Raw genomic sequence first — 27,837 nt, forward strand, 5'->3', positions numbered from 1 at the left:
CATTTTAGCAAGGTTCTAAATCATCTTTAATTAAATTATATGCAAGGTGTTATATCCAATTGTATAATGATGAATGGGAAGCTTGGACGACGGTGTGCTCCAGGTTGCCACAGATGCAGAGGGACAGGCGAGTGGTCTAGTTGTTAACTCGCTTCCATTTACTAAAAATGCACCACTGATGTACAGCATTGAAAGGAAAACTGAGAATGATGAATTTGGGACGCGTGGTGCGTCGCCCTCTTGCCTCATCTGCGAACCAAGCAAGAGCCTTTGCAAGTGGGCACTCTTCAAAATACAGGGCAGAAGGCATGGGCCTTGAAGGCGATGGAAATGCATATCAGGTTCTGGGCGTCTCGCCCACATGCAGCCAAGACTGCATCCGTGACGCCTTCAGAAAACTTGCCAAATTGACACACCCTGATATGCAGCCTGGACTCCCAAGCGCCCCAAACTCTGCCCACTTCATCGTTGTCCTGTCTGCTTACCAGGTAACATGTCGATTTTTTGGACTGTTTTTTCCTTTTTCCCCTATTTAATAGGAATGATGTCCCTTTATAACTTTTGTAAGTTTACATTTGATGCTTTCCACATTGGTTCTTTGGATCTTATCTAGCATTTTTCAGTTTTTCAGTCAAGCAAATCTGGTAAATTATTCTTGTTGATTACCACAGTTCCCCAACGTGTTGTATTGGCAAGAGGGGGCACTGTTATGCATGTTGTACTGAACTCCAATGGAAGGAGCATGAAGGAGCCTTTTGTGCACGTAATGCAGCACTAATGCACATGGTGGAAATTGATTTGTTTAACTACATTTTCTCAGCAGAATTTGTCCTTGTTAACCAATAGAGATATCATTTATTCCCTAAAACCAAATTCATCTAAAACCACTGTGTCAAAATCAGGCTTTGCTTTGTCAAAAAAATGAGATGAGGCCATGAGTGACCATCGAGTGTTGAGGGATCACAAGGGGATGTGCTAGCTTAAGACATTGTGCACCATAAAAGCAGGAGCAAGAGACATAATATAGCATAGCATGTGTAGATAGGACATAAATAAAATTTCCTTGCTTTCTTTTGGCAGCTTGGTTTCCTTTTTCATGTTGCCTTGACATCCGGTTTACTCAATGGATCACATGTAAGAGTTTTTTGGCTCATGGAGGTCTTTTGTAGACACTTAATATATCTTTCTTTCTTTCTTTCTTTCTCCCATATATTACATACATTTTACATGCATTTACCCAAACTTGTGCAACAACTCTTGAATGTACTTTGATTACTATACATAAATCCCAACATCTATCATCTCAAATGAGGTTTGCAAATTCAGCTTTGAAGGCTGAAATTTTCTCCTTATCATTCCCAGTTAGCAACATGTCATCGACATAAAGAATGACCATAATCAAAGTGCCATGATCCTCTTTCACATAGAGGGTGCTCTCTATTGGACTATTGCAAAAGCCCTGGTTGGTCAAATAAGTATGTATCTTCTCATACCAAGCTTGGGGAGCTTGTTTGAGACCATAAAGTGCTCTTTGAAGCCTGCATACTTTGCTTTCATGACCATGCATCTTAAAACCATTTACATAAACTTCTTCCTACAAATCCCCATTGAGAAAAGCTGATTTTATGTCCAACTGATAGAGTTTCCATCCATGATGGGCAGCCAATGCAACAACAAGAATTAGATGCGAAAGTCGCATCATAATCAATGCCCTTTTTGTGGGCATATCCTTGTCAGAATACGCAGTGGAGATGATGACCAAATCTGGAAACACAAGAGCAAGTGCAGAAGATAGACAGCAATGGAGAGAGAGGCGTATAACTCTACTGTATATAGACAAGAAGATCCCGAATACAATACAAGAATGGCAAGGGGCTGTGGGGCCATTTTATATGGCCCCCAAGTGGCAGTTGGCTAGCTCCAAAGGCAGCCGACTGGATCATATATCCCACGACCAGCAAAAATCACTAGTCGGCCAGCATCTGGAAAAGGTCCACGACCTATCCAAGACAGTCGGCCACCTCCAGCATAAATAGATGCAGTCGGCTAGCATCAGAGGTCCACTGCCACCACAGGACTACCCCCCAAGCCACAGAAAAATGGAAAAAATATGGGGAAAAATACGGGGAGTGAGGAAAAATGAGAACAACACCTACAAGGGCGGGCGCACCCACAACAGAGGTGTCTCAGTAAAGACAGGAGATGACTTCTAATACCCCCTCTCAACTCTTGGCCCTGAAACCAACCACAGGGAGCTGGGGTGCCGCCTGAGCAAATCCTGAGATAGCGACTTCGTGATGAAGAGGTCCACCGTACTATCCTCCATCGAACATAACTCTAGCAATATGTCATCAGCAACGAACTATTCACGAACAAAGTGCCTCTGGATGACTGTGGGTTCCTCCAGTGGAAGCCCAATCCTGCCATGCAACCTTTGCAATCTTACCACCTCACAAGCAGTCTGGTACTTTGCCTCTGTCAACGACAAGGCAAAAGATGACTGCCTCTTACTGCTCCATGAAACTGCAATCCCCCTCCTGTGTAAAAGAGTCCATGATCCTTCGCATGCCGCAGAAACCACAAGATACGCAATCCTGCCTCCCAAAGAGTCATCTGCAACCATGAGCTCAACTACCTCATAGGAAGCTCCCGTCCAATCTGGTATCCATTAACCAAAGCAATGAACCATTTTGCTTCCGAGTCAAAGAGGCATCACACTGCTCACAAGGATCAACACCTGTTACGGTGGAAAGCCAAGTCCTGGAAACCTGCTGAAGACCAGGAAAGGCCTTCTGAAACCTGTCAACCACCCCCTCTGAATCCCGAACCACAAAGCTTGGAGAATCCACCTCCTTCTACAAGTAATCAACTGCCACCTGCCCGGCTTTCCGAGAGGTCCCCGTGGAAAGAACATCCTCATCTACAGGAGTTTCTTTGTCCTGAATACTACGAGACATCAGAGCATAAGCTACTGACGAACACAAGAACTACCAAGATCAGTACTGGAAAGTTCCTGCCAACTGCTGCCATCAACTGGCAAGCTATCCTCCATCTGGTCCTGGAAAACCTGCACCTGCAGCGTATCCACACTTAAGTGGCCATTACCAGACTGCCACTCATCACAAACCTGAGGACCTGGGAGAGAGAGTGCGTTGAAAGCTTGTAAACTCCATTCTCCACTCCGCTAGTCTTGCAAACCTGATGCACTGACAACAGATGAAAACCAAGTGACGGAACATACAATACCTGGGAGGAATGCTTCCTCCCTCTGCCATCAAGAACTATCTCCAACCTGCCCTCACTGTGAACTGGGATAGTGGATGTATCCCCAGTAAGAATGTGACCAGAATACCTGCAGAGATCCTGTAAGGCCGAACGGGAAGGAGTCATGTGCCTGGAAGCACCACTGTCTAGAATCCACTCCTGAGTATCCGTTTTGCGGAGAGTCCTCCAACCTCCTCCCTGCCTGAAGAAAATGAAAAATCGGTGTCCATCACCTCCAAGTGCACAAAAGCCGGAGTCTTCATGATTGCTGTTGAGGAATCTTCATCCTTCTCGGTCTTCCGCTTGGGACACTGCCTCCAATAGTGGCCTTTCTCGCCACAATCATTACAGGTCCTCTTTGCCTTTAGTTTCTTGCGGTCAGCGTTGGACTTCTTCTCAGAAGACTTCTCTGATGAAGCCTTCCCTTTGCCCGTGTTACGTCCCGACCGTTGGCTAGTTAAGGCCTCCAAACCTCCACCCTGAGGAGGGTTCCCACAACTGTGCCTGTGCCTCCCGGTCCTTACGAATCGACGGTAACTCCCCTTCCTCTACTTCCGGCCGTGGAACCCCAACAACGATGAAATCAGCAAGGTCGTAAGACTCCAGAACAGATTCCATCATAACCTTCCATATGCCATAGTTGTTCCCATCCAATTGACGGTCCACCGGGAACGTGGGGAGTGTAGGGATCTTCACATGCCTCTCGGCCATCTCTAACAATCTGCCATTGCGGGGATGTACTCTGAAAAAGGGTGGGTGGGTGGGAACAAAGAAGAACTTACACCTGCAAGTGGCTGTCCAGCAAATCAGCCTGCCGTCCTCTTGCTTCTCCTCTTTCCGAACAGTCCACCAATCAGCAACATAACAGTCCCCCTCTTGCTCACACAACTCCCAAGAACTATCAAGAGCCTAGGGCTCTGATACCATGTCAGAATACGCAGCAGAGATGATGACCAAATCTGGAAACACAAGAGCAAGTGCAGAAGATAGAGAGCAATGGAGAGAGAGGCGTATAATTCTATTGTATATACACAAGAAGATCCCGAATAAAATACAAGAATGGCAAGGGGCTATGGGGCCATTTTATATGGCCCCCAAGTGGTAGTCGGCCAGCTCCAAAGGCAGCCGATTGGACCATATATCCCACGACCAGCAGAAATCACCAGTCGGCCAGATATCCCAAGTCGGCCAGCATGTGAAAAAGGTCCACGACCTGTCCAAGACAGTCGGCCACCTCCAGCATAAATAGATGCAGTCGGCCAGCATCAGAGGTCCACCTGCCACCACAGGATTGCCCCCCAAGCCACAGAAAAAATGGGAAAAATATGGAGAAAATATAGGGAGTGAGGAAAAATGAGAACAACACCTACAAGGGTGGGCACCCCACAACAGAGGCCCTGGTGTCTCAGTAAAGACAGGAGATGACTTCTAACAACCCTTTGGCCACAAGCCTGGCCTTGTACTTGTCAATGGTAATCGTTAAGACTTCCTCTTCAACTTGTACACCCACTTTGTGCCAATTGACTTCTTTCGAGTAGGCAAAACTACCAAATCCCATGTGTTGTTTTTGTGGATAGAATCCATCTCATTTTGCATGGCCTTCTTTGGATCCATCGAGACGCCATCCTTGGAGATGACATGTCCCAAAAAAGAAATTATGACCATGAAAAACTTTGTCTTTCGAGGGTGAAGCCGCAACTTATGGGCATCAATCAACCGCAAGGCTGTCTCCACATGCTTCCCATGCTCATCTTTAGTCTTGCTAAGAACAAGATATCATCTAAGAAGACAATGATGAATATCCCAAGGAAAGGCTGGAAGATCCGAGACATCATCCTGTTGAAGGTAGCGAAGGCATTCGTTAACCCAAATGGCATCACAAGAAAGTCAAACAAACAGAAGAAGGTCGAACAATCCGTCTTCTGAATAGCATCCGGACGTGATGGTATCCGAATTTCAGATCCATCTTCATAAATCACTTAGCCCCTATGAACTGATCCAACAAGTCATCAATGTGGGGCAACGGAAACTTGTTTTTGACAGTGAGCTTGTTGAGCGCCCTATAGTCCACACACAGATGCATACTCCCATACTTCTTCTTGACCAAGAGGACCGGAGCTCCAAATGGTGAGGAGTTGGGACGGACCAAAGCCTTGGGCCATTTTCTTCGGCTATTGCTACTTGAGCTCTGTCATCTCTCGGCACAACTCATCTGGTATGGGGCACGAGACGAGGGCTTTGCACCAAGAATGAGATCAATGTGGTGGTCCTCGGGCCGTGACGGAGATAACTCCTCAGGCAAATTGGCATTGAACAAGTGTCCATGCTCGTCCAAATATGGCTGAATGGCCCGGACATATACTATACACGTATGACAATCTTTGCGTACCACCCATTTCATTTGAAGGGCGGATATAATTGCAACAAGGCCTGTGTGATATGGTAAGGAGTCAGTCACTTCGTACTCCTACACTTGCTCCGAAGCATAGGCCCTTCTAGATTCTAGATCTGGAATACTAGGTGCTTGAGGTGCCAATTCCGTCCTGTCGAGATGGGTAGATATAGCCTCCCTTTTAGCTACCTGCGTGTCCATGGATGCCTTCATGCTGAGAAGCAAATCAGTGAGTTGTGAATCCATGAACATCTTGGATCGTCTTGTGCCTGATGCATCGGTTAGGCGCAAGATCAGGGACCAGCTTTTGATGTACAGGTCATTTCATGGCTCCTATGGCTGTCATGATGCACAGGTTGACTGCTCCAAAGTTGGTGCTGCTCTATGGTGGGAGGACTTTGGTTCAGATGGACCGGAGCTGCAGCTGCTTGCCATCCGCATACTTAGCCAGGCCGTCAGCTCCTCTTGCTTGGAGCAACTTTGGAGTACGTACAGCCACATTGCCTCTAGGAAGAGGAACCGACTTGGGGTAGAGCGTGCCAATGACCTTGTCTTCGTCAGCGCGAACTTGCGAATGCTTTGCAAGAGCGTGACCAAGAAGGCAGATTCCTTCACCGAGTGGGAGATGAGTCAACAAGAAGAGCAACGGGAGGATGAGGTGCAGGAGCAGCATGCCAGTGAGGATGAGACTGAGCTTGATGCTTCTTTGGCACAAGCTACCCATGACCATGAGGCGAGCACTTCACGTGGATGATCATTCATGGATCATGATTCATGGGCCTTACTACTTAGCTCTAGCCTCTAGCCTCTAGTCTTTAGCACTTTTTTGTCATTGACTCATTTGAGTCCGTCCTTGTATTTTGCCTCCTTAAGGCTTAGTGCTGACTCTTGAGTCCCGACTCATTTTGTATCTACTTAATTATTAATATGACTCAAAAGCTTACCATTTTAGTGTAAATTTGTGCTCATTTTGATGTACTTCCAAAGTAGAATAAGTGCAGAGTTGAACAATTAAAAAAAAAAGTATTTTTTGAGTGCCGTTCCCTCCCCCCCCGTCCCCGTTCCCTACTTATGGCCGTCCCCCGTCCCGTCCCCGTCCCCGTCACCGTCCCCCGTCACCGTCCCCCGTCCCTTGTGACTATGGAGAAGAGTTTACACACCTATCTCTCTGTGTTTCTTGTGCTGTCTATTTTTTGCATTCTACTTGCTCTTGTCTACCCAAGTTTGGTTATCATTTCCGCTGCATATTCTGACATGGTATCAAAGCCCTAGGCTCAAGATAGATCTTGGGAGTTTTTCTGAGCAAGAGGGGGAGCGTTAGGCTGCTGATTGGTGGACTGTTTTGGACTGTTCGGGAAGAGAAGGTGCAAGAGGAAGGCGGGCTAAGGTGCTGGACAGCCACTTGCAGGTTTGCAGATTTTTTTTTTCCCACCCACCCACCCTTTCAGGTTACTCTCCGCGATGGCATATTTACTAGAGATGGCTGAGAAGCACGTGAAGATTCCGACTCTCCCCACGTTTCCAGTGGATCGTCAGTTGGACGGGTCCAATTACGGCATCTGGAAGGTCATGATGGAGTCGGTGCTGGAGTCATATGACCTTGCTGATTTTATCATCATCCAGGTTCCACGGCCGGAAGCTGAGGAAGGGGAGTTACTGTCGACGAGGAAGGACCAAGAGGCATAGGCACACATGTGGGATCGTGTCAACGCCAGGGTCCGGTCGTTTATTTTCCTCAATTGCACACCACAAGTGATCAATCATGTGAAGCACATGACGCTGGTGAGAGGCATTTGGGAGCACTTGGCTTCTTTGTATAACAGGGTATCACCCATGAAACGGATCTCCTTGGAAGTGCAGATGCGGGTTATGAACCCTGCAAAGTCCTCGACGATGCGGGAACACATCAACAAGCTGCAAGCCCTTCAGCAGGAAGTCCTACAAGCTGGGAAAGAGATATCATCTGAAGATATGGCCATCACTTTGCTTTCCCATTTACCGGCTCAGTATTTTGCTTTCTATTCCTCGTTGATTACGAGTGGCAGGCTCAGCACCATAACCTTGGAGGAGCTTGTGACAATGGTCTTGGACCAGGAGGAACGTTTCACGAACCCTCCTCACAGCGGAGGTTTGGAGGCCTTAACTGGCCAACGGTCGAAAGGCCGGAATAACAACAAGGGCAAAGGGAAGGCTTCACCGGAGAAGTCTTCTGAGAAGAAGCCCGATTCAGAACGAGAGAAGCTGAAGGCCGAAAGATCTTGTAATGATTGTGGCGAGAAAGGCCACTATTGGAGGAAGTGCCCTAAGCGGACAGGGAAGAGTGCTGATTCATCAGCCTCAGCTGCAAAGACTCCGGCATTTGTGCACTTAGAGATGGTGGACTCCGATGCTTCATCATCTTCGAGCGAGGAGGCAGTTGGCTTCACCGCGAGGGATACCCGGGAATGGATTCTTGACAGTGGTGCTTCCAGGCACATGACTCCATCCCGTGACTTCTTTCTGGATCTGAAACGGCAGTCAGGTCGCATCTTTATTGGCGATTACTCCACTATTCCGATACATAGTGAGGGCCGGATGGAGATTATTCCCGGCGGCAAGGGGGGCAAGCATGCTTCCCGTGTTCTTTATGTCCCTGCTTTGGGTTTTCATCTTTTGTCAGTGCATGAGGTATGCAAGACTGGCTTTCGGGTGGAATTTGAGGAGCATTCAGTGTTGCTCTAAGGGACCGTGAGACTGGCCAGGTTGTTTGGGAAGGCGGTGTGGAGAATGGTATGTACAAGCTCTTTGCACTCTCCTCATTGACAGGTTCTCAGGTCGGAGATTTGTGGCGCTTTCGTTTTGGCCACTTAACTGTGGATGCATTGAGGCGAGCTTTCCGGGACCAGATGGTGGTTGGCTTGCCAGATGTTGGTAGTAGGCAAGGGCGTTGCAGTTCTTGCATACGTGGTAAGCAACACAGGGAATCCTTTCCGAAGCAGGCTTCCAGGCGGGCTTTGAAACCATTGGAGTTGATTCACACTGACTTGTGTGGACCTCAGCAGATACCATCTTTGGGAGGATCTCTCTACTTTATGTTGCTTGTTGATGATTGTACCAGATTCACGTGGGTCTACTTTCTTTCCCAGAAGGACCAAGCTTTTGCACGGTTCAAGGATTGGCACGTGATGGTGGAGAAAGAGTCTGGATTTCAGGTTAAGACTCTTAGGGCTGATAAAGGAGGTGAATTCTCCTCGACTGTATTTTTCAGATTTTGTGCAGATCATGGCATCAAAAGGGAACTGGCCAATACTGGATCGCCTTCGGAGAATGGAGTTGTTGAACGCAAGAACAGGACTGTGGTGGAGATGGCGAGGACCATGCTGGAGCATCGTGATCTTCCTCGTCCACTTTGGGGTGAGGCTGTGGCAACGGTTGTCCACACCATCAACCGATCTCCGACGACTTCAGTACCCCATATGACTCCATTTGAGGCATACTTTGGCAGGAAACCTGATGTCTCGCACTTCCGTGTCTTTGGGAGTGACGCGTATGTACATATTCCGAAGAAGCAGAGGGGGAAGCTTGACTCCAAGTCCCACAAGCTGGTGTTTGTGGGGTATAACTCTCTTTCCAAGGGATACAGGTTGTATGATCCAGACAGGAACGAGATTGTTGTCAGCCGGGATGTGGTCTTTGACGAGCATGTTCCAGCATCCACTGTCGAGGAGCCGCCACTTCTTGGAGATCCAGAGGAGTCTGATGTGATGATTCCCAGACTATCATTCCAGTTGATCCACCTCAGTCATCACAGGAGGTTGAGCCCGCAGCTGGAGTAGAGCCCCCGCGACCACAGGAGACTCCACGATCTGTTCGAGTACCTAGGTGGTTGTTGGACACCCTTCGGGAGTCGGGTGTCACAGAGCTACCCTCCGAGTGGACCACAGAGGACGGCCCTCGAAGATCACATAGAATCCGAGATAAAAGCAACACAGCGGAGCTTCTTCAGGTGAACTATGCTTTGATGTCTCGTATCATGCGGGACAAAGAGCCCACTTCCGTAAAGGAAGCCCTTTCACAAGATACTTGGAGGAAAGCCATGCAGGTGGAACTTGATGCCATCGAGAAGAACAACACTTGGGAGTTGGTACCAAGGCCGTCGAAGCGGTCTGTCATTGGTCTCAAATGGGTCTTTAAGACCAAATATGCGTCTGATGGGTCGTCCTTCACTTAAATCCAATGCTTAGTTTTAGTTTTAGTACTTTTCAAGGTAAATTTTGTTTGTGCAGAGTTCTTAGCCTTTGAAAGAGAATGTGCTAGGTTGATTGTGTGCATTTGTCATTAAGCCGATGTGTAGTTTGAGTCTTTTTCTGAAGCTACCTAGTTTGTCTTGTTAAGATGCCACTCCTGTTATTGACTCAGATCATCTCCATGATTTCAAAAAGATGGTAATTTTGTTACCCTTCCCTTTGCATTCTTAAACTACAGGAGAGAGAGGTATGGTTATGACCTTGCACACAATTCACACGTGCAGATTCTTTCAAATCCAGAAAAGCGAGCACGGTATGATGCATATCTTCAGGAGTGCTCAAAATCAGCAGAACTTATTTCCAATCCTGAGATCAAGAGGAATATCGACCTTGTTAATGGAGATATGGAAGTTGTTGAATGGCTAAGATGGTATAGGAGCATGGCCATGACCATGGTTCACCAGCATGAGATTGGAACTGGCAAGCGCTTTCATGATGAATTTAGAGCAAATCTTCAAGAAGCTTTGAAAAGAGCCTACTTCGGTCCATGCCTTGATGATGATGATGCACTTCCAGATTGCTTCGAGGCTGAAGAGAGGGCAGAAGCTACGGAATTAGAGGTTTTACATTTGGTGTCTGGCCGCAATTTGATCGGTGCAGTACTGCAGGTGGGCCCGACAGGGCTCTTGAAGGAGGACATATCAAAACTTGTACCATTTTCTCACTCCCAACTTGTTCGAAGCTCTCCCCCATCTTTTATAGGGGGGGTGGATAGATCATGTCGAAATAAACCTACAGCGCTTGAGGAGTCTGGAAAGCTTATGGAAAGCTCAGAGGATCATGATCAAAGTGCTTTTGTAGATCTGGAGCTGTACTTGTTTGGGAATCTGGTTGCAAGAGCTACAAGAGAATATTCCAAGTCAGGTGACGGGTCCGTTTTGCAAGTTGATAGAATGGATGAAATCACTGTTTATTTGTGCGGTGATCGATTTTCAAGAGATCATAAAATCAACAAAGAAGATGAATCTAGAGAAAACCTCCAAGACGTACTTCTAGGGACAATTCTCGGCCTTAACACAACTGAATTCGGAGGCAAAGGCAGAGTCTACTCTCCTAGCGGTGAACAAACTCATATAATCTGGCAATTCAGGACACCTTGGGTATGACAGATGACAAAGTAAAATTTGACCTCATTTCCCTTTGCATGAAATCATTGGCTGATGCTGAACCTATTTTCATTCCATTAGGGTGTACTTGGTGGCCAATGCAGGTGAAACACATGCACTGGTTTAAGATTGATGGTAAACGGATGCTGTGTGAATGCAGGTCTACTCGTGCACGCCTTCCATCCAGCAAGTAGGTACCTTTATCACACCTTGACAGTCCATCTGTATATGACACTTGATGATTGGCTTAGTTGGGGTTTGACTGAATTATCTGTATGTATATTGAAATGGATCAGGTTTTGGATTTTTGAACCACGTTGTGGGAAGCATAACATTGGAGGCTGGTATATAGAAACTCTCTGGCGACACTGCTCGATTGAAGCAGAGGGGGCAAATAACTGGGCGGGTAAACAATTGGGTTTGTAAGTTCACTTCTTCAAAACCTTATAATTCTCTGTATATGTGTGCTGCTCACCTATGTGTTTGTGGGTGCATGCATGTGCATTTGTAGGTGAACTCACACGTGCATGTGTCCATTTGCATGCTTATGTTGCTCCTCTCCGCAAGAATTAGCATAGTGTAGAATGCAGTGCACAAAGCAGAACTGGAAAAACTTACGATACAATTTTGTTGTTGAAGGCGATTGGTTAGAATACTCCGTAGGGGAGAGTTACTTTTCCCCTGTTGTGGCAGGCTTCATCCAGCTATGTACGTAATCGGTACAGCTTACAAGACTCTTGATACAGAGGCTATCAAAAAACAGAGGAGGTCATTGTGGTCTATGATGTGGGACCAACAAATTCTACTTGCAGCAGCCTCTAGGGCTTTTCAGTGGTGTAAGATAAGGTTGCCTTTTATAAAGTAACAGTAACTGCATCTCAGTGTTATCCTATGTTCAATTAAAAAATCTTTTAAATAGCTTAGCTAAGACAATTGGAGTTCATCCTAGAGACCGTTAATAGGTCACTGAGATAGCATAAGGAAGTCAAATGACCGCAGTCACATGATTTTGCAGCTAGCAGTTGTCTAGCTCTGCTACCAACTGAAACCTTGTGGGGCTTTAATGCTAGAGCTCCTCTTACAATAAGCCTTTACAACAAGCTTCTTTGGATCAAGGGTAGGTCATGAAAGTTGTAGTTGCTTGGTTTTGGCCAAGCTTCAGCATGCCCGATGAGCCCCGAGGATTTGGGGAAGGTTATGGCATGGAAAGACACTCTTATTCGTCTCTCCACACATCTACAATATGAGAAGACAAGTTATTACATGCGCACCTTCGTTTTTAAAGGGATTGAAAATCATTATAATAAAGGTAGGACATTTTATAAATTGGGGTCCCCATGAGTAATGAGTTTCACACATTTTGGGCTGGACATTAATAATAAGAGCGCCCATGCATGTTATAGTAAGAAGAGAGTCGTGGAAAACTGGAAAAGGCCACGAATTGGGAAAATTTTGTACTTGCAAGCCACCATTGAAGGCATCTTACAGATTGTAGTGCTATGTGTGAACATGGGCGGTTAGTGCAGGAATTAAAACCAAGAGCTCTTTCTCATAAATGCCAAGATAGAGCTCTGCATCATGCAATCTACAGCTCTCGTAAGCCACAGCATGTCCCTCTTGATTTAGGACGACAACTATGCAATTTCCAAATGCATCACATTCCACACTGAATGGCTTTTGTAAATCCAAGAAGCTTAATTACTATCTTGTGTACTATATTATTTACCGTTATTCCAGGCAAAGTTACGACATTCCTCTAGTGGGTGAGCATGAAAGTGCATCTAGCTTATCGTGAAGCCCTTCTATCTACATATCTCAGAATAGCAGTAATAGCTTGCTAAGAACTTCATGTTAGCTCTTACAATTTGTCATGCATTGGAGTGTGTACTCCTACTACACTTGTTATATTAAAAGACTGCATGTTTTTTGACCTGAAGAACAAAGTGAAAATGGGTTGCACTTTCAGCCTTCTATTTGTGATCATGTCGTCTTTGACAACCTGCGTGATCTGTCCCATCCATTGTCCATATTGGGAAAAAATGCCTAGGATGAATTTGTCCTTTATTTAGAGCCAAAGAAGTAGGGCTAATTGTTGTTAGAAGTCATCTCCTGTCTATTTGTATACACCAGGGCCTCTGTTGTGGGTGTGCCCGCCCGTATATCATTTTTCCACACTCCCCGTATTTTTTTCCCTATTTTTCCCATTTTTCCTAGTGGTGGGAGGGCTGCCAGGTGATGCCAGGAGCACCCCAATGCTGGCCGACTGGACTTTCTTCAGGCGTGGGCATCTGGGCTGCTGGCCGACTGCTCTTGCACCAGTCGTGGGCACTATCTGTAGCTGGCCGACTGCCCTCATGGAGTTGTATATATTGCCCCTCAGCCCCCACCACTTCCTCATTCAGTTTTTCGGGATCTTGTGTATAGAGAAGAGTTTACACACCTATCTCTCTGTGTTTCTTGTGCTGATTATTTTCTGCAGTCTACTTGCTCTTGTCTACCCAAGTTTGGTTGTCATTTCCGCTGCATATTCTGACATGGTATCAGAGCCCTAGGCTCTAGGAGATCTTGGGCGTTTTTCTGAGCAAGAGGGGGAGCAACAGGTTGCTGATTGGTGGACTGTTTCGGGCTGAACGGGAAGAGAAGGTGCAAGAGGAAGGCGGGCAAAGGTGCTGGACAGCCACTTGCAGATTTTCAGATTTTTCCCACCCACCCACCCTTTCAGGTTACTCTCCGAGATGGCAGATTTACTAGAGATGGCTGAGAAGCACGTGAAGATTCCGACTCTCCCCACGTTCCCAGTGGATCGTCAGTTGGACGGGTCCAATTATGGCATCTGGAAGGTCATGATGGAGTCAGTTCTGGAGTCATATGACCTTGCTGATTTTATTATCATAGGGGTGCCACGGCCGGAAGCTGAGGAAGGGGAGTTATTATTGACGAGGCAGGACCGAGAGGCATAGGCACACATGTGGGATCGTGTCAACGCCAGGGTCCGGTCGTTTATATTCCTCAATTGCACACCACAGGTGATCAACCATGTGAAGCACATGACGCTGGCGAGAGGCATATGGGAGCACTTGGCTTCTTTGTACAACAGGGTGTCACCCATGAAGCGGATATCCTTGGAAGTGTAGATGCGGGTTATGAACCCTGCAAAGTCTTCGACGATGCGGGAACACATTAACAAGCTGCAGGCCCTTCAGCAGGAAGTCCTTCAAGCTGGGAAAGAGATATCATCCGAAGATATGGCCATCACGTTACTTTCCCACTTGCCTGGTCAGTATTCTGCTTTCTATTCCTCGTTGATCACGAGTGGCAGGCTCAGCACCATTACTTGGGAGGAGCTTGTGCCAATGGTCTTGGACCAGGAGGAACGTTTCACGAACCCTCCTCATGGTGGAGGTTCGGAGACCTTAACTGGCCAACGGTTGAAAGGCCGTAATACCAACAAGGGCAAAGGGAAGGCTTCACCGGAGAAGTCTTCTGAGAAGAAGCCTGATCCAGAACGAGAGAAGCTGAAGGCCGAAAGATCTTGTAATGATTGTGGCGAGAAAGGCCACTACTGGAGGAAGTGCCCTAAGCGGACAGGGAAGAGTGCTGATTCCTCAGCCTCAGCTGCGAAGACTCCGGCATTTGTGCACTTGGAGATGGTGGACTCCGATGCTTCATCATCTTCGAGCGAGGAGGCAGTTGGCTTCACCGCGAAGGATACCCGGGAATGGATTCTCGACAGTGGTGCTTCCAGGCACATGACTCCATACCGTGACTTCTTTCTGGATTTGAAACGGCAGTCAGGTCGTATCTTTATTGGCGATAACTCCACTATTCCGATTCATAGTGAGGGCCGGATGGAGATTATTCCCGACGGCAAGGGGGGCAAGCATGCTTCCCGTGTTCTTTATGTCCCTGCTCTGGGCTTTCATCTTTTGTCAGTGCATGAGGTATGCAAGACTGGCTTTCGGGTGGAATTTGAGGAGCATTCAGTTGCTCTAAGGGACCGTGAGACAGGCAAAGTTGTTTGGGAAGGCGGTGTGGAGAATGGCATCTACAAGCTCTCTGCACTCTCCTCACTGACAGGCTCTCAGGTCGGAGATTTGTGGCACTTTCGTTTTGGCCACTTAAATGTGGATGCTTTGCGGCGCGCCTTCCGGGACCAGATGGTGGTTGGCTTGCCAGATGTTGGTAATAGGCAAGGACGCTGCAGTTCTTGCATACGTGGTAAGCAGCACAGGGAATCCTTTCCGAAGCAGGCTTCCAGGCGGGCTTCGAAACCATTGGAGTTGATTCACACTGACTTGTGTGGACCACAGCAGATACCATCCTTGGGAGGATCTCTCTACTTCATGCTGCTTGTTGATGATTGTACCAGATTCACGTGGGTCTACTTTCTCTCACAGAAGGACCAGGCTTTTGCTCGGTTCAAGGATTGGCACGTGATGGTGGAGAAAGAGTCTGGATTTCAGGTCAAGACTCTCAGGGCTGACAAAGGAGGTGAATTCTCCTCGACTGTATTTTTCCGGTTTTGTGCAGATCATGGCATCAAGAGGGAATTGGCCAATACCGGATCGCCTTCGGAGAATGGAGTTGTTGAACGTAAGAACAGGACTGTGGTGGAGATGGCGAGGACCATGCTGGAGCATCGTGATCTTCCTCGTCCACTTTGGGGTGAGGCTGTGGCAACAGCTGTCCATACCATTAACCGCTCTCCGACGACTTCTGTACCCCATATGACTCCATTTGAGGCATATTTTGGCAGGAAACCCGATGTCTCGCACTTCCGTGTCTTTGGGAGTGACGCGTATGTACATATTCCGAAGAAGCAGAGGGGGAAGCTTGACTCCAAGTCCCGCAAGCTGGTATTTGTGGGGTATAACTCTCTTTCCAAGGGATATAGGTTGTATGATCCAGAGAGGAACGAGATTGTTGTCAGCTGGGATGTGGTCTTTGACGAGCATGTTCCAGCATCCACTGTCGAGGAGCCGCCACTTCTTGGAGATCCAGAGGAGTCTGATGATGATTCCCAGTCTACCACTCCAGTTGATCCACCTCAGTCATCACAGGAGGTTGAGCCCGCAGCTGGAGTTGAGCCCCCGCGACCACAGGAGGCTCCACGATCTGTTCGAGTACCTAGGTGGTTGTTAGACGCCCTTCGGGAGTCAGGTGTCAAGGAGCTACCCTCCGAGTGGACCACAGAGGACGGCCCTCGAAGATCACATCGAGTCCGAGATAAAAGCAACACGGCGGAGCTTCTTCAGGTGAACTATGCTCTGATGTCTCGTATCATGCGGGATAAAGAGCCCACTTCTGTAAAGGAAGCCCTTTCATAGGATACTTGAAGGGAAGCCATGCAGGTGGAACTTGATGCCATCGAGAAGAATAACACTTGGGAGTTGGTACCGAGGCCGTCGAAGCGGTCAGTCATTGGTGTCAAATGGGTCTTTAAGACCAAGTACGCGGCTGATGGGTCGGTGGACAAACACAAAGCCAGGCTCGTGGCTAAAGGTTATGCTCAGCGGCCAAGCATCGACTACGAGGATACCTTTGCACCGACAGCGCGGATGACCACGATTCGGACCGTTCTTGCCCTTGCTTCTTCTCAGAGGTGGCCCGTGTACCAGATGGATGTAAAATCTGCGTTCCTTAATGGTGACCTACAGGAGGAGGTGTACGTTGAGCAGCCTCCAGGCTTTATTGTTCCAGGATCGGAAGGGATGGTTTACAGGTTACGTAAGGCCTTGTATGGTCTTAAGCAGGCTCCCAGGGTTTGGAATCAGAAGATTGATTCCTTCTTTATTCGGACTGGATTTCAGAGATCGGTTGCAGATCCGAACCTATATCTCTTTCGGGAACGCGGCATGGTCACACTTATCATCCTTTATGTGGATGATCTCATTCTCACCGGCGGTCATGTGGAGCACATTGGAGTGACGAAGGCTGCCTTGTCAAAGGAGTTTGAGATGACCGACTTAGGCTTACTCCACTTCTTCTTGGGATTGGAGATCTGGCAGACCCAGAGGGGGTTTTTCGTCTCTCAGTAGCGGTATGTTCATGAGTTGCTTGAGGCCTTTGGGATGGAGAACTGCAAGCCTATTACTTCGCCGATGGACCCGAACACAAAGTTAACCGTTACAGATCCTTGTGAGCCAGTTGATGCCTCGCAGTACCGGAAGTTGGTTGGTTCATTGATCTGGTTGCTGAACACCAGATTGGACTTGAGCTTCTCCGTGGGGCTGTTGAGCTCTTTTATGCAGACGCCATTGAAGACTCATTGGGACGCAGGATTGCGGATCTTGCGGTATCTGCAGAGTACGAAGGATCTGGGACTCTTTTACACAGGAGGGAATGGAGTCAAGCTCCAAGGTTGGAGTGACTCAGATTGGGGAGGAGATCTAGACACGAGGAGATCTACTTCAGGATACACTTTTACCCTCAGCTCAAGAGCAGTTTCTTGGAGCAGCAAGAAGCAGCCAACTATTGCTCTTTCTTCGACAGAGGCAGAGTATCGGGCTGCTTGTGGTGCTGCTTGTGAGGTTGTATGGCTACGGAGGCTGCTAGGCGAGATTGGGTTTCCACAGAGGGAGCCCACAGTCATCCAGTGTGATAACCAGAGTTGTATAGCTATTGCTCGGAACCCGGTTTTCCATGCCCGGACCAAGCATATAGAGATACAGTATCACTTTGTACGTGAGAAGATCTTGGCGGGTGACATCTTGCTACTTTATTGTTCGACGGAGGACAATGCGGCGGACCTCTTCACGAAGTCTCTACCTCAGGCTACGCTCAGGCGGCACTCCAGCTCCCTTGGGTTGGTTTCACAGCCACAGGAGCTGAGAGGGGGTGTTAGAAGTCATCTCCTGTCTATTTGTATACACCAGGGCCTCTGTTGTGGGTGTGCCCGCCCGTATATCATTTTTCCACACTCCCCGTATTTTTTTCCCTATTTTTCCCATTTTTTTCTAGTGGTGGGAGGGCTGCCAGGTGATGCCAGGAGCACCCCAATGTTGGCCGACTGGACTTTCTTCAGGCGTGGGCATCTGGGCTGCTGGCCGACTGCTCTTGCACCAGTCGTGGGCATCAGGCTGCTGGCCGACTGCTGTTTTATCAGTCGTGGGGTTTTTTTCTCAGTCGTGGGCACTATCTATAGCTGGCCGACTGCCCTCATGGAGTTGTATATATTGCCCCTCAGCCCCCACCACTTCCTCATTCAGTTTTTCGGGATCTTGTGTATAGAGAAGAGTTTACACACCTATCTCTCTGTGTTTCTTGTGCTGATTATTTTCTGCAGTCTACTTGCTCGTCTACCCAAGTTTGGTTGTCATTTCCGCTGCATATTCTGACAATTGTCTCCCCCTCCCTCCGTGGCAGGCCTCCTCCTCTTGCGATTGGGTCGGCATGCTTGTCCTCTCCACGATCACTTTTATGCAACTCGACCTACTCCACTATCACATCTTATACTTGGTCAGCACATCTGATGCCCGACCAGCCCATGATGCTGCTGGCCTTCTCCTGTCTCCTGTTTGAGCTGTCTGGCCTATCCAGACAAGGCCCGAACTGCATGAGATACATCTTTGTGTTGTTGAGCCCTCCGCATGGCACTTTTAATAAGGTATCTGGACACTCATACAAAATTCATCTCCAAGTGGGTTACAAAACTATGCGAACATGCCATTGCATGGACTGACTGTCCCTGGACCTTATCCTGAGGCAACTGGCGACCAGTCCTTGGACAAGGGCTCACAAAATGACAAGTGCTCATCCATAATCCTAAAAGGTAATTGTGTTTGTATATACAAATATGGCCACATGGTTGTGCATGTGACATCCCTTCTTGCTTAGGTTGTCAATGGGAGGTGCATTGCTTCCAAGTAGTCCATCAATAATGCCAGATACTCATGAAAGAACTTCTCATCCAACCTAATTACTTCATGTGTGCTCCGATCATGGAACTTTGTAAGATGTTGGCACTGGTGCCTTGTTTGAAGCGAATTATCTACTTTGAGATCAAAACTTGTGCATCATCAATGACTTTTGGCTGTTATTTGGGAATGTTTGTCCATAGCGATTCCACATACGGGGATATGTTTTTTGTGTCCAGGCTCTAGTGCCCAAGACATGCGCTCGCCCAAACCTCAGAAACAAGAATAAACCCATCTGGTATACTTAGAACCATAGAAATAAGAGGCTTTTGCATGGCCACCTAAAAATAAGATAGCTTTACCAGTTTTAGTTAGAAAAAGGATAGGCTAGGAGCGGAGCTGAGGATTGTAATTTCCTAGAAAAGGAGGAGCTTTTGCATGTGTGAGGGTGGGGGGGTTGACATAGTAGACGACAACAGCCAAGACAGTAGAGGAGAGCAGCCAAGAGATAGTTGACGAGAGCAGTTGAGGAGAGAGAGTGGGGGATTGTGAAGAAGCTCTGTGGAAGCTTGTGAATACCGTTTTCGTTTGGGAAGAAGACGCGAGAATAGAGTGAGGAAGCTTGGGTTTGTCCAGAGCAGAGGGTGCAAAGGAAACAGAGAATCTTGTAGGAGGTTGAGATGCCCTAGGATCTCTGGGAGTGCAGCTCTGTTAGAACTTGGATAAATCCAATGTTTTGCTCAGTTATTCCTTGTTGTGTTTGAAGGTGGAGACCTGTAGATTCCATTGATGTTTGTACTTGTGAAGATGAAGACATATGTTTGAAGAGCTGTTGCTGGAATATACTTGTGGAGGATCCCTCTATTTTTTTAATGTGCTTTCTCTCTTTTGTTTGAACCCCATGTCTTAGGGTTGTTAAGATTGGCTTGATTCCATCTAAATGCAAAGGGCTTCCTATGAGTTTGGATTGATGAGTTTTTTATGCGTTAGTATGTGCTGTTTTATTTGAGATTGTTGAGAGAACACATATGTGAGTGAAGATCTGAAGTCTGTTGAGTCAAGTAGCATCAGTTGAAAATCTGTAAGTGTCAGATGGGGTCAATTGTGTATCAGAAGCAATCAGCTAAGTGTATAGAAGAATAGATCTTAACTGTTTGAGTTGAAGGGAGGTGCCTAGTGTTTGGTCTGACAGATAGAGGACTGTCAGTTTTGTTTTAGACTGATCGCGGAGTGAAAGGCGATTCAGGTGTCAGAGGTCAGTCAACTGCAGTCAATAGAGACTCTATAATGTTATATCTTTATGAAATTTGAGTTGCTTGAGAGTCAGGGAGTGTCAGAGGGCACATAAGGGAAGATATCTAATTTAGTCTTCTGAATCAGCTGGGTCTATATCAATCAGATCCAACGGTGGTGTGTTCGGACGAGCTATAGAGGAAGACTCCCCCAATGCATCATTGTTTTGGTGCCCCCACTAAGGAGGGCTTTGAAAGCACCCTTCAGATTACTTGCAGGCTTCAAGAAATTTTCAGTAGTTGAGATGGCTGCTATGATGACATATCTAGTGTTTCATGGCCATGCTGGTGAAGATCCAAAAGAATTCTTGGTAGGGATGGAACTTACAGCCTTCACCTTTGGTAAGGAGAGATGAGGATAAACTAACTTTGCTGACTAGGTTGCTGAAAGGTAATGCTAAAAGATGGTTGCAGGCATGGATAGCCCAGCCAACCCAAGGGTAGACATATGAGGATATTAAGGTGGCTTTGATGCAGCACTACAAGCAGAGTGAATCCCTTGATGCCTTATGGCAGGAGATTCAAAACTTAAAGCATAATTTATCTGATGTTTTTGACAGGTTTATAGATCACTTTGAAGATTTGTGGGAAAGATGGGACAACTCTCTAGGAGAGCAGAGCACCCACTAGTTCTTCTAAAGAAGGACATGTTCATCCAGACTCTCCATGTAGACCTGAGGGAGAAGGTGGAACTAAAGAGGCTAGGGACTTTTGAAGAAGCTTTGAGGATTGCCAGGGAGAAGAATGGAAGTTGTAGAGGATGGCTCAGAAGCAAAGGGAGGTCCCAGTTGAAAGAAGACCAATCATGCTCGGGGAGAGAAGAGCAGAAGAAGTTGCTCCAGTGGTTCTAGTAGTCACAGACCAGCTCATGCAGGGAATCACCCATCTGACTTAGCAAATGGAGAACTTGAATTTGATCTTTTGCAAGGGGGCATGAATGCTCCTAGGGTAGGAGATGGGGATGGTCCAAGAAGCAGGGGATGAGGAGTACCTAATATGAATATACAGTGCTTTAATTGAAGGAGAGGCAATATTTCTCCTCAATGCCCTTATCCCAAGAGGATGGGAAGTGACATTTACCCTTTGCCACCCAGGAGAGAAGACAGACATGATGCTAGAAGAGAGGAGGAGATGCCAAACCAACAGGTACCATAGGCTCAACAACAGCCAGGGAATGGTCCTAGATAGGGAGAGGTGAACACCTGATTGGGGTGGATGAAGAGGTAGATATCTTAGCCAATAAGAGGACTAGAGCGATAGAGGTTGAGGATGAACCAGGATGTCACCACCCTGTGTTTTTCTCTGGACAGTATGCAGGTGTGCACGGGGACATGGTGGACAGTGTGAATGGCATCAGGTTGGAGTCAAAAAGTAAACCCATGTGTGGACAACCCCAAGTATGAAGGGGGCAAAGAGATTTTGATTTGAAAAGGTTTTATAACCTTTGGTGGTCAAAAATTAATGATATAAAGGTTTTAAAACCTTGGGAGGCCCCTAAGTAAAAATATAGAGACTACTCTAATTTTGGGAGGGGGCACGCCTCTTTCTCACGTTTGCTTTTTGGGGAGGAGTCGTGCAAACCGGCTGCGTGGAGGAGAAGGGAAACACACCTGCGTGGAGAGTACCCCTATAGAACTGCTGGTCGTACAGAACAGGCGGCTGAGTACTGTACGGAACAGGCGGCTGCATGTTTACTTGCGGCTGGAAGTACAGGCGGGGCTGGTGACTAGGGTACGGGTACTGCAGGTTCAGACGCCTACTGTGCAGGTTGGCTGGCGGGTGGTTCAGGCAGTAACTGCAGGCCTGTACGGACAGCAGGTACAGTCAAGTATGGCACAGTCCCGTACAGCTGGTACAGGCGGCGGCTGCTGTACGACAGCTGATACAGGTGGCTGCAGGTTGAGTACTGTGCGGGCAGCGCATCGTATAGGCGGCAGTGCATCTCTCAGGTGGCCAGGTGTGTGCTTTTTGGAGGACGGCGTGTTTTTGCAGAAAGGAGGGGCTGGTTTCCCTGGACTCTCAGGTGGCCAGGACTGCAGAGGTACACACAGCTCTTTGAAGGCAAACTTGGATTGTAGTGTACAGCTCCTCTCACCCATAGGTGGCTATTGGGACAGAGGTGCACAAGGTGCTGATCCTCCTTGCAACAGGAATGTTTTGAGACTGTTTATGGGTTGTTTTTGCTTGGCTGCAAATTCAGCTATGTACTTGGGTTATTGGCTGCAAGTACAGGTCACTTGGTTATGTTTCTTGGCATGGGAATGATGCAAGCTTGCATGGCTGCGTGCTCATGGAGCAGATTGTTTTCTTCCTGCTAGAAAGGAACAGAGGGACCTACAGTTATGGGCATCTCTATGTTTCCAGATGTTTCATTAGGGAACAGGTAACTAGATGTATGCCGTTGTTGGCACTGTTGTTGAATGGTGCCATGAATGGTTCTATATGGAAACAGGACAGAAGTTTCACAGGGAAACAGGCCTAAGGGTTTCATGTGGAAACAGGTCGTAGGTTTCTCGAGGAAACTTGTTTTTGGGTTTCTCCAGGAGATAGGTCACATGCAGGCAGAAGGTACAGGAATGGACACATGTATGGTACAACCTTGCTACTGATTGGACAGGGGACAGGGAATCCATGACAGAGATGGATAGTACCCTTGGAAGGTAGAGAGGGTTGGTACAGGTGTGTCGACTGTATGGTATGCTGTGCTGTGATACAAGTTCTCTTTTGAGAGACAGTTTGGGAGTCTGTGTTGTGATGCAGAAGCATTGGATGTGTCAGGGTGTGATGCTGTTCATAGTGTGAGAGGCTATGGATGGCAGCCCTGATCATAGGAGAAAGCTTCTGTATGCAGACTCAATGTGAGAGAGTCTTTCGATGTGAACAATGGCTGGATTTGTTTGTGGATGCCGAGTGGACAAGAAGCCATGATGCAGGTTCTTTGCAGGCTTCAGGAGTTCTACTATGACGGCTGAGTTCCCAGCCTTATTGTAATCAAAGCTCTTATAATCAATTAAAGAAATACCGCAAGGGGCGCCACTGCGTTTTGGGGCCAATTGGTGTCCGTGTACTGCACTGTCCTATTGTCACGATTGTGACACTCTCTTAATCTCTCCTTAATTACTCTTTAATCCCTTATTAACTGAAAGGACACCTGTGAAGGGTCACACCCTTACACATGGGTCACTATCAAAGGACATGTCTATTCATTAAAAGGCACACCCCTAAGTCCAAAGGACATAACCATTGACTCAAGAGCCACATCCCTTCCCAGGGATGTGTCTCTTCACTTGTACCCTTTCGGCCTCTATTTAAGAAAGGCCCTTGTCTCAATGCAAACATCTTATCTCAATCTTTCTATCAGCATTTGTCTTATGTTTATTAATTAAGTCTTAATCATGTTAATAAAGCTATAAAAGCTTTACACCTATGGAGCTTTTGAAAAGTGGGGATTGAATGCCCTTGGTCCTTTGCCCACTAGTGCTAGGGGTAAGACTTACATACTGACTCGAGTGGATTATCTCACAAGATGGGCTGAAGCCAGGTGTGTGAGAAACATAACTGCTAAAGAGGTAGCCAAGTTTGTGTTTGAGAACATATGTGCCAGGTTTGGCATGCCTTTGGAGCTATTGACTGATTAGGGGCCATGATTCAGGGGAGAGGTAGAACAAGAGCTAATGCAAAAACTACATATTACACATGGGTATTCTACTCTGTATTACCCTCAGTGCAATGGACTAGTGGAGAGGTTTAATGGAGAATTGTGCATTGTGGACCAATGTTTGGAGGAGCATCCCAAGCAGTGGGATCTGCATGTGTCTTCAGCTTTGTGGGTGTATAGGACAGTAGTCAGATCAGCCACTAATTTCTCACCTTATCATCTTGCATTTGGGAAAGAATCCATGATGCCTATTGAAGTAGAGATACCTAGTTTGCAGTTCCTTTTGAAGCATCAAGAAAATGGCCAGGATGAGTATGCAGAGATGCTATTGGATCTTCGAGAATTGCAATTGGCTAGAGAGGAAGCTCTAGATCATTACATTCAGCTAAGCAATCGAGGGCTGAACATTTCAATCAAACTGTCAAAGACAAAGGCATTAAGGAGGGAGATCTCGTTCTCAAGTACAACAATAGGCTAGAAAATACCTTCTAGACTAAGTTTTAGATCAAATGGGAGAGCCCCTTCAAGGTAATGCATGCTTATGAGAATGGTACTTATCAATTAGTTGATTTAGATGATCGGTGGCATTCCAAGAGAGTGAATGGCTACAGGCTCAAGCCATATTGGTGCATGATCATGACTATTCAAAAGGATTCAGTGGTGATGGATATCAGCTTGCATATTGATGCAAATGTTCCAGCAAATGTTCTAATTGATTCTGAAGATACATCTTGGGACTTGGATCTATTCTTTCTTAAGGACCACCTTGGTGAGCCAAGAGGATGTGTTTGAGCATGAATGCTCTAAGTAGCGGGAGTATGGCAAATAATGATAGGTTTTTTTGTGCCCAGGCTCTAGTGCCCAAGACATGCGCTTGCCCAAACCTCAGAAACAAGAATAAACCCATCAGGTATTCTTCGAACCATAGAAATAATAGGCTTTTGCGAGGCTTTTGCCTGGCCACCTAAAAATAAGATAGCTTTACTAGTTTTAGTTAGAAAAAGGAGAGACTAGGAGTGGAGCTGAGGATTGTAATTTCCTAGAAATGGAGGAGCTTTTGCATGTGTGAGGGTGAGGGGTTGACATTGTTACGGGACCCTTTTGTACTTCTTGAAGGAATAATTAAAAACTCATGAAAAAGATAAACAAATGTAGATATGATTGATGCAATTAATAATCACAGATAAGAAAAACTACCTCAAGGTGTGATGAGTTGAGAATAAACAATAAAAGTGGTGTTCAAATATCACAAAAATATGAAAACTCTTGAACTTTCGCACATTGTTATAAATATCTTGAAAATATTGTTATCTCTGCATCACAAAAATAATTAGTCTAGAACAAAGAATTTAGGGTCTCTTTTAAGCCTTAAAAGAAAGTCTTGGAGCAAGATTGTGGTCTCCATGATCTAAGCTCTTACTCCCAAAAGTTAAAGCTTTTTGAGGTTTTCTTTTTCTTTTTGCCTTAAGGTCACAAGATAAAAGTTTTTGCTAATCGTTTCTCTAATTTCCTGGTTTATAGAAGGTTTTGATTCATGCTTTCACAAAGGAAATAAGCGTATACCTATACATAATCTTTCAAAACCCTTGCATAAAATTTATGCTCAAGGTTCTAGGCCATTTAAAGTTTTACTGCATAAGCTTTGAATTTGAACAAGATTAAAAGCTTTTTGAGATGGTTTAAATAAAAAAATCTTTTTAAATTTATAACTCTAGAAGAATTGATTTAATAGCTAGAAATAGCCATATTATTAGCTCTCAGCTAATATAGCTTGCTTTGGTCAAAATAAAAACACCGAGAGTAGACAAAAATAAAGAAGATATAAAGCTTAAATCGAACCTTAATCTAGAGCTTTTGAAAGCTTTTATAATTAAGCTTTAATCAAAGCTTAGTAAAGCTTTGAAGTAGGCTTATCAAAGATTATTAACGCATATGCAATAAAAAAATTGAGATGGAGCTTTTAAAGAGAAAAGTCTCTCTCTCTAAAAAAAAATCAGCGTAGCCCGTGTGGTTTTATTAAGCTTATAAGGCTTATTTAACAAAGCTTTTGTTATTATTATTATTATTTTTGACTTATTATATTAAGCTTTCAAGAAGGGAGAGATGGGTTTGGGGGTTTTAGGAGGTCGTCAAAGCATCCGTGCTGTCTGATTCGAGGAAGAGAGAAGAGAGAGAAAACATAACCAGGCCACTGGTGCCGTGGAGAGGTGGATATATATATATATATATCTATCTATCTATATATATATATATATATATATATATATATATATATATATATATATATATATGTATATATATACAAAAGCTTTCATTTTAAACCGTTTTAATAAACCTTTAAGGACTTCAAACTTCTCAACAGGCTGGAAGAAAAGATTGCGCTTAGTGTGATTTAGAGAGAGAAGGAAAAAAATATTAAAAAAAACCCCCCCAATGGACTGCTGCGCTTACTGTCGCCCGTTAGAGAGAAGATGCATCGCCTTTGCCCGCCATCTGCGAAGGTGATTTGTTGTTCGCTGCTCGTGAAGGAGAGTGGGTGGAGAGAAAATAATATATACATACATATATATATAATTTTTTATTTTTATTTTTTTCTAGCTTACCCACAAGCTTGGGTAGAGAGATTTGCGCCCAACGCTGAACTGAGGAGGATAAAATTAAAATCCCAAAAGTAATTTTAAAAAAGAAATTCTCTGAACAATCCTCATCCCTCCATGATGGAATTCTTGACGTTGCAGTAGTTTAGTAATCTGGCTATGGCTCTCCATGCTCCTCTCCTTGCTGATTCAATCCGTACGGATGGATTATGAAGCAGATTAATGAAATTAAAGGTGGTTTTGTGGTTTTGCAAACCCACTAATGGTTTTCCACCTTGCATTACCCTTTGGGTAATAGATTGATGGAGATTGGTTATCTAATGGTTAAAAACAAGTCTTCTTTCAACCATACATAAACATAAATCCATAAACGTGTTCTTCTTCAATTTAAATTCAAAAAATTTACCAAAATTATCTATGTTTTTGTCTCTTTCACCTCTTTGTCCACAAGTTTTTGACCACCTTCAAGAAAATTAACTTAAACCAAAGCTCTGATACCACTGTCACGGGGCCCTTTTGTACTTCTTGAAGGAATAGCTCTGTTAGGACTTGGATGAATCCAATGTTTTGCTCAGTTATTCCTTGTTGTGTTTGAAGGTGGAGACCTGCAGAGTGTGGCTACAGATTCCATTGATGTTTGTACCCGTGAAGATGGACATGTTTGAAGAGCTGTTGTTGGAATATACTTGTGGAGGATCCCTCTGTTTCTTTATGTGCTTTCTCTCTTTTGTTTGAACCCCTTGTCTGAGGGTTGTTAAGACTGGCTCGATTCCATCTAAATGCAAAGGGCTTTCTATGATTTTGGACTGATGAGTTTTTTTATGCTTTAGTATGTGTTGTTTTATTTGAGATTGTTGAGAGAAAATATATGTGAGTGAAGATTTGAAGTCTTTTGAGTTAGGTTTGAGTCAGATAGCATCAATTAAAAATCTGTAAGTGTCAGATGGGGTCAATTGTGTATCAGAAGCAGTCAGCTAAGTGTATAGAAGAATAGATCTTAACTATTTGAGTTGAAGGGAGGTGCCTAGTGCTTGGTCTGACAGATAGAGGGCTGTCAGTTGTGTTTTAGACTGATCGTGGAGTGAGGCGATTCAGGTGTCAGAGGTCAGTCAACCGCAGTCAATAGAGACTCTATAATGTTATATCTTTATGAAATTTGAGCTGCTTGAGAGTCGGGGAGTGTCAGAGGGCACATAAGGGAAGATATCTAATTTAGTCTTCTGAATCAGCTGGGTCTATATCAATCAGATTCAGTTAGACAGGTGTCAGCAGAAGGTTAGCAACATATTCAGTAAGATTTTGGGGTTAGAGGTTTGAGGTTAGGTGATGCTGGAGGATAATTAGAGAGCCTAGGGGACTCATATCAGAGTGGGGTCAGCATCAACC

At 45.8% G+C, this 27,837-nt stretch overlaps 1 protein-coding gene across 7 annotated transcripts; it reads left to right on the forward strand.

The window, feature by feature from the left end:
• Positions 1–27,250, forward strand: LOC147616680 (Chaperone DnaJ-domain superfamily protein). Of its 7 annotated transcripts, none has more exons than XM_086777756.1 (5): positions 1–488; positions 10,167–11,042; positions 11,153–11,238; positions 11,345–11,470; positions 27,049–27,250. In XM_086777756.1, exons 1-5 carry the CDS (start codon positions 207–209, stop codon positions 27,083–27,085), a joined length of 1,407 nt encoding a protein of 468 aa, XP_086633882.1. In that variant the 5' UTR covers positions 1–206; the 3' UTR covers positions 27,086–27,250. The 7 variants fall into 7 exon arrangements, with proteins under 7 accessions (XP_086633882.1, XP_086633881.1, XP_086633878.1 ...); XM_086777755.1 differs by lacking the exon at positions 27,049–27,250 and adding an exon at positions 19,671–19,815; XM_086777752.1 differs by lacking the exon at positions 27,049–27,250 and adding an exon at positions 18,414–19,629.
• Positions 27,251–27,837: the final 587 nt, after the last annotated feature.

The sequence above is a fragment of the Cibotium barometz genome, chromosome 38, assembly GCF_041138505.1.
Source record: "Cibotium barometz isolate CiBa-2024 chromosome 38, ASM4113850v1, whole genome shotgun sequence".
NCBI classification, from domain to species: domain Eukaryota; kingdom Viridiplantae; phylum Streptophyta; class Polypodiopsida; order Cyatheales; family Cibotiaceae; genus Cibotium; species Cibotium barometz.